The sequence below is a fragment of the Ahaetulla prasina genome, chromosome 3, assembly GCF_028640845.1.
Source record: "Ahaetulla prasina isolate Xishuangbanna chromosome 3, ASM2864084v1, whole genome shotgun sequence".
Taxonomy (NCBI): Eukaryota; Metazoa; Chordata; class Lepidosauria; order Squamata; family Colubridae; genus Ahaetulla; species Ahaetulla prasina.
The window spans coordinates 111,965,496-111,974,456 of record NC_080541.1 but is presented as its reverse complement, the minus strand read 5'-3'; the positions used below and the strand labels follow the sequence as shown (position 1 = coordinate 111,974,456).

At 41.6% G+C, this 8,961-nt stretch overlaps 1 protein-coding gene across 5 annotated transcripts in view; it reads left to right on the top strand.

The window, feature by feature from the left end:
• The first annotated feature begins 846 nt into the window (after positions 1-846).
• Positions 847-8,961, top strand: part of RELL2 (RELT like 2) — a 159,661-nt gene continuing 151,546 nt past the window's right edge. For 4 of the 5 annotated variants that reach the window (XM_058174617.1, XM_058174620.1, XM_058174621.1 and 1 more), the window contains exon 1: positions 1,684-2,166. In XM_058174617.1, the coding sequence (XP_058030600.1) occupies positions 1,959-2,166 (208 nt within the window). In that variant the 5' untranslated portion in view covers positions 1,684-1,958. Of the gene's footprint in view, positions 1,148-1,683; positions 2,167-8,961 lie in introns of those variants that run through there. The other variant, XM_058174618.1, reaches the window with a different exon arrangement.

Below are 8,961 nucleotides of genomic sequence, written 5' to 3'. Positions count from 1 at the left end.
GGTTAGTAGTGTGGTGTTTTTGGAAAAGAAGCTACACACAATTTGGTTTACAACTCTTAGAGCTTTTTTTGCTATGTAGTTGCAGTGGGCTTTGGCACTTAGATCATTTGACATGAAGACTCCAAGGTCTTTAACGGGATGGGGGTCGTCTGTAAGGTAATGTCCATCTAGTATGTACTTAGTTTTAGGGTTCTTTTTTCCTATATGTAAGACTGAGCATTTGCTGGTTGAAATTTGGAGCTGCCAATTTTTAGACCAAGCAGTTAGATGGTCAAGGTCGTTTTGAATTATAGAAGTGTTATCTGTGGTGTTAAATAGTTTGACATCGTCAGCAAAGAGAACACAATTACTTGAGATATGGTCACAAAGATCATTAATGTATAGAATAAAGAGTGTTGGTCCAAGGACGCTGCCTTGAGGCACATAAGCTTGATGATTGCTTTTATATGGAGATGATAAATTTATTTCGTAGCTCCATAGTTATCCATAGTGGTTTCTCTAGAAACCTTCCAGCTATTGCCCTGTCAGACCAGGGGAGTCCTTGTAGGCTTTTCTTGAGATATTGTTAAAACTTCAAAATATTTCTTAGATGCTGGAAGACTACTGCTATTCCTGCAAAAAAGCCTTGGTAGCCACTGAGGTGGATAGAAATAGCTTGCTATTTACTCTTTATCTTTGTGCCTAAAGTATGAAATGGTGAGACTAGAAGGTGCTTAGAATAGTATCTGGCAGTGCAAGATGCAGAGTTGCTAGGAGACAGATGAAAGTGGGTAGATTTACCCAAAGCAGAATCCTTCAGGTATACTAGTAGCTGCAGCATTCAGGATACTGCACCTTAAGCAGGAGTGCACGATACTGATGACAGAAGGGGGCAGTGCCTCATGGTCAGGGGTATTCTGAGGGGAGAGGAGATTTTTATGATGGGACATACCTCAGAAGGACAACCAAGTAGATGCAGAGATCAGTGCTGAGTCTGGAAAGGACGGCTTGGCAGGCAGTTCTGGAAATAGGTAAATGGTGGGGCTGGTAGGGCTGCCGCAGTCTAAGAAGGTGACTTGTTTATATTCTGACTTTTGCAGCCTTGCTGCGGTTCTATTGCTCACCTTGGATTCCTACATTCGGAAGCTGAACTCGGCCTTCTTTTTTTGTGAGTACAGTACCTGGGATAGAGAATAAGGAGCGTGTGTGTTTGTGTGTGTATGTGGGGTGGGTGGCATCAGCAGAGCCAGTGGCGGGGCCAGTTTGCGTTTCCAATGTAGAGGCGATGCAGCAAAGAAAAGCGCGAATGCAGCCTACGCTCTGCCCTGGGAAGAATCCGCATTCCGGAAAAGGACAGGGCTGAAGCTTAGAGGGAGGTCGCGACAAGCAATCTGAATGAGAGGCATTAGTAAATATTAAACCCACCCACCCAACATAGCTCTTGTTTCAAGTAGGAAAAGGGGTTGGGTGTTGGGGTCCTCCGAGAGGCGATCAAAACTCAGGAAGATTATTGCGTATTGCAAAAGCAGCAGAGACCTTGGGAAATGTCATGAAGGAAGCGGCAATGAATGCGAGGCAGGGAGGGAGCGGGTGGCGAGAAAATGCGCGGGCGCGCGAGCCAGCAAGCGATCTGGAATTGACTAGAAAAAGTAAATACGGGAATCGGGAGGGAAAGAGGGATCGCAGTTTTCAAAATCGCTTAAACCGGAAACCCAAATACCTCGAGGAGGAGGAGTTTTCTAAGTGTAGCTGAGAAGCAGAATGTGTTTTGAAGATCCTTCCTTTCTCGTTTGTATATCTCACTTTTTGGATGGATAATCGCTCAATTAAGACCAAAATGTTGTTTTTAGGATATGTTTCTGGAGTGATGGAGAGTAGTAATAATAGCAGCAGTCACCATCACAATAATAGCTGCAGCAGGAACAACAAAAGTGAATCTCAAAGAACTCTGAGTCTTACCATCCGTTTTGTAGCTCCGGATGTCAGAGCACAGCAGCACCACAGATGGGGATGTGGACCCCCAGCATGGCTTATATATGCTGATCCTGCTAGTCTTGATCTTCTTTGTCATGGGTCTTGCGGGCTTTCTCATTTGCCATATCCTAAAGAAAAAGGGATACCGCTGTCGGACATTCAGTGATGAATTTGACTCTGACAACAAGGAATCATTGACACAACTCCAAGATGGTAAGTAACTGGAAGGTGGGGTGAGGAGAGAGAAACTGAATTTCTTGCCAGCATCTTGCAACTCAATTGTGGTGAGGAGTTCAGTCAAGCCAGAAACTGCTCCTTAATTCTAAAGTTGCCGGCATGATGCTTTGAAACAGTATATTCTATTGGGTAAATCAGATTTAGGATGATATGCAAGAAGGAATCAAGCTTATATAGGTGGGTTAGTGGAGGGCTCAGAGATTTCAGATCAGCCACTATCAAATTTGGCATTTCCCACCCATCTACACTTATCTAGTAGTTCTGTGAGTGGTATTGTTATTTCTAAAATGTAGAAACATAGTTCCTAGTCTAATATGTGTTGGGTTGTAGCTACTACCACTTTTGATAATTTGAGGTAAATTGACACAAAACTAAGGTGAACTTACATCTAAGCAGAATGTACATAGTTGTCTTTTCTATTTTCCTGATTTTGCAGCTCATTTAGTTTAATTGTGAAAATATACTGACAATCACATCTGAGAAATCTTCCCAACCAGATGGGTTTCAGAATCAGACTGTGGGAGGGGTGGGACTGAAGCTGTGAATATAGGCAATCCAGTCCTAGCCCAAAGACCCTCCAGGGTCTAAGAGCTGTTTCCATTAATGGAGATGATTCAAATTGACATGAGCTGCCAAAGGAGTTGTGGTATCGGCATAGATAGTAATAACTGAAGAAGCCAAAACAGAGAGGCCTGTTAGGGTGTAATTAATCTTAATTCTTTAAATAGAAAACCTTTTAATGAGATTAACAATTAGCCAGGTTTAGACGTAAAAATAGTTTCCCCAAAATCCCAAATATTGTTTATGCTACTTCCATTTTTCATCTTCTTCTTTTGAAATTATCTGATACTAAGAAGATTTTAAAATGTGATTTTATTAACTTAGGTTTCAGTGTTCATATTATGCATGCATCAACAATTTAGTGACAGGAAATTGCATTACAATTTTTCTAAATTTTATAAACATGCATTTACAATTGTGTATAAAATACTACTTTGTGCGATGATATGTGCTATATGTTGTAAGAGGCATACTTTTCTTGCTTCATGGGCACATTGTTTCAAAGAATAAGTCGCCAGACAAATAAACTGGCTATAAAACAGGGGTTTTCTTACTATCTTTCATGTACAAACTAACATTTAGAAACATTCATTTCTTTATATGATGATATCAGGTACTAAAATAAGGAGATTAAATTGCCTTGTACACTGCTTCCCTGAAAATAAGATCTATCTAGAAAATAAGCCCTAGCTTGATTTTTACACATCCGCCCAATATGAGCCCTACCTCCAAAATAAGCCCTAGTTAAGCCCCTGCCCACCTGATTGCATGAGGTGGGGTGAGGTGCATGGGTAAAAATCAAGCTATGGTGGGGTGGAGCTGCCTCACATGCCCTGCACCCACTTACCTTAGGACAGTTGCAGCCAGGCCTTCCATACCCAACACTTGCCTCACCTTGCTGGCCCACTTCTTCTGTGGCCGCTTGCCACCGCTTGTGCATGTTGTCGTCCCTGGCTTCCGTTTCACTGTCAGAGACCTTCAGAAAAGGCCTCTGCAGCTGAGAAATGAACTCTGGACTCGCGTCAATCTGGAGCTTGTTTCTTGTTGTAGAGGCTTTTCCTAAAGGCCTGTGATGGCAAAACGGATGCTGTGAGGTGCTGTGCAGCAGCAGCAGCAAGTGGTTGCAGAAGAAGTGGCTGGCAGTGGCCACACATGCTCCTGCTGGGTGGGGCTGTCAGTGTCGCCACCGTGAGGTGAAACAGTGGAACACATCCCCTGAAAATAAGTCCTAATGCCTCTTTTGGAGGGAAAAAAAGACTGAGTCTTGTTTTCAGGGAAACATGGTATTATTGTGAAATGAAAGAAATGGAGTAGGAAATTAGCATCATAGAAAGAATGGTAGAAATAATAGGAGACAAGAAGTGGAAATGCTGGCTAAAGATATATAGGCAACTGTTACTGTTCTAAAGTCTCCCAAGAGATTCTTAAACAGAAGAAGCCAAAATGTGGGCTGGAATATTCTACCATTAGATAGATAAAAAGCTGGTTGAACAATCATTTCCAATAAGTGTGTGACAATGGCACTGTCAAGGCTCTGACTAACAAACCCAAGCAAATCAGAACTCTGAGACTTGGCTCCTTCTCAAAGGTCTTGTTTAATGAGTACATTATATTGACACAGCTTCAGTGGAAAACCAAATCTAAATCTTTCCTGCAATTTCAGTATAAATTAGGAAATAACCCCATCCCCAAGTGTCACAGGTCACATTGGCCAATTGGGTTAATTGGCGGGCTCTTCAGGCACTCCTTCCCTACTATTATCTGTTGCCAGTAGAGATGACCTTGGTTCTCATGAGAAAACTCTTCGTTGTGTGTAGTAATGCATTCCAATCTCCTTTCCCCTTCCCCCTCTGTGTGGCAACTGAGGAATAGAAAGATGGCTGCGGCCAGGTTCAGTCCGAAGTTGACAGGTACCAGTGATATAGTACAGGTTCCATTTTACATTACTGTTTTGGGTATTTTAGCAGATCACCAGTTGAACATGCAGTTGGACAATGAAGGAAGGAAGGAAGGAGAGAGAGAGGGAGGGAGGGAGGGAGGGAGGGAAGGAAGGAAGGAAGGAAGGAAGGAAGGAAGGAAGGAAGGAAGGAAGGAAGGAAGGAAGGACATCCTAAATTGGATCAAGAAAAGTAAAGTGTCAGGATTAACAAAAGTCATTATTCATTTCTTTCTTCATTCATTTCCTTTCTTCATTTGTTAGAACCAGATTTTAAGAAAGTCACTGACAAACTAGAATATGTGCAAAGGATAGGGAACATGAAATAAAAAATTATGAGAAATGTTTGGAGGCACTGGGTGTGTTTAAGATGAAAAAAAAGATGGTATTGAGACACCAAAGATATCTTCCAAGTATTTGAAAAGCTGTTATGTACAGGAATAGGCAGAATTCTTTCAAGTTGTCTCAGAAGTCAGGGGAAGAACAATGAATTTAAAATGGCAAGGAACTATACATCAAGAAAAAAATCTTAATGGTAAAGTCAGTTTTAGAATTGAATGGCTCACCCTAGATGCTGGTTGGATACTCTTTCATTGAATGCATCTAAACACAAACTGGGTGGATAGATGTCAAAGCTGCTGGATTTCTGTATTGGCCTAGATGAGCTCTAACTTCTTTTCTGAAAGTGGCAAAGTAAATATTTGATGGTTAATCAATATAATATTATGAGGGAATAGAAAGGGAACTCATCAAATTTGCAGATGATAGTAAATTGGCAGGAATAGCCACCACACCAGAAGACAAGCTCGGGATCCAAAAAGATCTTGACAAACTTGAACAATGGGCTCTATCCAACAAAATGAATTTCAGTGTGGAGAAAAGCAAAGTTTTACATTTAGGCAGGAAAAATCAAAGGTATAAGCCAAAAAAGCCAATGTTGCATTAACAGAGTGATATAATCAAGATCAAGTGAGGTACTAATACCACTCTATAAAGCCTTAGTAACACCACACCTAGAATACTGCATTCTGTTGTGGTCACCACACTATAAAAAAAGATGTTGAGACTCTAGAAAAAGTGCAGAGAAGAGCAACCAGGATGATTAGGGGACTGGAGACTAAAACATATGAAGAAAGGTTACAGGAACTGGGCATGGCTAGTCTAGTGAAGAGAAGGACTGGGTAGACATGATAGCAGTGTTTCAATATCTGAGGGACTGCCACAGAGAGAAAGGGGTCAATCTATTTTCCAAGGCACCTGAAGGCCAGACAAGGAATAATGGATGGAAACTGATCAAGGAGAGATTCAACCTAGAAATAAGGAGAAATTTTCTGACAGTGAGACAATCAATCAGTGGAACAGCTTGCCTTTGGAAGTTGTGGGAGCTTCATCACTGGAAGCTTTGAAGAAGAGATTGGACTGCTATTTGTCAGAAATGGTGTAGAGTCTCCTGCTTGGGTGGGAGGTTGGATTAGATGACCTACAAGATCCCTTCCAACTCTGTTAATCTGTATCTGTATCTGTAAGTACAGATTAGGCGAGACCTGACTTAAAAACAGTAACTGTGAGAGGGACCCTGCAGTCCTAATGGATGATCTCTTGAATATGAGCCAGCAGTGTGCAGCAGCCACTAAAAAGCCAATACAATCCTGGGTTGTATAAACAGAGGCATAGAATCAAAATTACGTGAAATATTAGTACCACTTTATAAAACCTGTAAAACCACATCTGGAATACTGCAACAAATTTTGGTCAGCATACTACAAAAGAGATGTTGAGACTTTGGGAAAAGTTTAGAGAAGAGCAACTAAGATGATTGAAGGCCTGGAGACTAAACCATATGAAGAACGGCTGCAGGATTTGGGTTTGGCTAGTCTAAAGAAAAGAAGAATGAGGGGTGTCATGATAGCAGTATTCCAGTATTTGAGGGGCTGCCTCAAAGAAGAGGGGATCAAATTATTCTCCAAAGCACTGGAGGGCAGGACAAGAAACAATGGTTGGAAACTAATCAAAAAGAGAAGTAACCTGGAATTAAGGAGAAACTTCCTAATAGTGAGGTCAATTAACCAGTGGAACAGCTTGCCTCCAAAAATTGTGAGCATTCCATTGTGAGCACTGGACTTTTTAAGAAGATTCTAGACCAGGGGTGTCAAACTAAATTTCATTGAGGGCCACATCAGGATTGGGTTTGACGTTGGAGGGCCTGTGGTGGGGATGGCTGTGGCCATGGTGGGCATGATACAGGACCCCACATCCTCAAGCATGGTTTTGTGAACTTATAGAAATAGGGAGGTGTACATTTCTGTATTTTTTTTAAATATTTGATCTACTTGATCACCTTATGAGAGAGAGATTAGATAAAGAATCTGAATCAATAGGAGTTGAATAGGCTATAATAGCAGAATCCTGCAAGCCTGAAACGTAAAATATTTTACTTTTCCTCCCTTTTATAACCTTCTGAGTCAAAGATGGCCTCCTGCAGCACTCCGGAGGCCCCGTTTTGGGCCTGGAAGGCTTCCTGGAGGCGAAAAGCGGTTGTGCCCCATTTTTGCTAGCAGAGGCATCTCGGGCCAGTCCTTTGATATTTCCAGACTAGCCTTGTGGGCTAGATCTAAGCATCCTGTGGGGCAGATGCAGCCTGCAGGCCTTGAGCTTGACACCCCTGGTCTAGGCAGTCACTTATCTGAAATGATATAGGTTCTCTTGCTTTGCAAGGGGCTGGACTAGAAGACTTCTAAGGTCCCTTCTATTCTATTCTATTCTATTCTATTCTATTCTATTCTATTCTATTCTATTCTATTCTATTCTATTCTATTCTACCCAACCCTACCCTACCCTACCCTACCCTACCCAACCCTACCCTACCCTACCCTACCCTACCCTAATTATTTTGTAATAACAATGTATGATTAAATATAGAAGAATATGGGACTTCTGGCAGTAATGTCATCTGATAACAATGAAATCGTGGTTTTTTCCTCTGGAAGTTCTGAGATGGGAACAAAGTCTTGGCCAGAGGCTATTTTAAAAGGAGTGAATCCTGTGCTACTATGAACTGAGTTATTGTAGGCTACTTCAGCAAATGGCAGTAGGTCTACCCAATTATCCTGTTGATAATTAATGTAACATCTTAGATATTGCTCAAGTACAGAGTTTGAGCGTTCACAAGATCCGTTAGTTTGGGGATGATGGGAGGAGCTTAATCCTTGGGAGAAGCCTGTTAGTCGTAGAAATTCTTTCCAAAATTAAGAATTGAACTATACTCCTCGGTCTGAGATTATGCGTTCAGGAATTCCATGTAGTCTGTAAATGTGTTGCACAAACAATTTTGCCAAAGTTTTTGAGTTAGGTATTTTTGAGCATGGGATGAAATGTACTTGTTTGGAGAACAAGTCAGTCACTACCCAAATAACAGTGTTGCCTCCACTTTCAGGCAATTGTACTATGAAGTCCATAGATACTTCTTTCCATGGTCGAGCTACTGTTTGAAGCAAACCTGGAGGTTTTCCAGGTGGTCTTTTTAGCAGCTGCACAGATGGAACAACTTGCTATATAAGATTCAATGTTCTTTTAAGTCCTGGCCACCAAAATTGTCTTTTTAGGAGGTGCAATGTTTTCACAAATCCAAAATGTCCTGCCATTTTAGCATCATGGCATCGTTGTAGTATGGTTTCCCTGAGTGATGCAGGAACATATAGCTTTGCCCCAACCCAAGCTTGAATGAGCCAAGAACCAATCGTCTGTGTTTAAGGCCTCTTTTAATAACTTAGTTAATTCATCTGGTAGTGATGTCTCGGTTTCAGTATGGCTTTGGGTTATAGTGGGAGCTGCTTATTGTTGAATGGGGAGTATTGGGCGTACCACATTGGAGCGAGCACTATTGTATTGGGGCAGTCATGAAAGAGCATCTGCCAAAAAGTTCTTTCCTCCAGGAATATAACGTAAAGTTAAAACGGTTAAAATATTGAGCCCAGTGTGCTAGTTTAGGTGAAAATCTTATGGGAGTTTTTAGGGCTTCCAAGTTTTTCTGATCAGTCCAAACTTCGAAAGGGTGGTTAGATCCCTCTAAGATTTGTCTCCATGTGCGAAGAGCACAGTGAACTGCAAAAGCTTCCTTTTCCCAAATAGCCCATCTCCTTTCAGTTTCAGTCGATTTCCGGAAAGTGAAAGCACAAGGTTGTAGTTTACCATCAGCATTGTTTTGGAGCAAAACAGCTCTGACTGTTACATCACTAGCGTCTGTTTGTACCACAAAAGGAAAATCCATGTCGGGG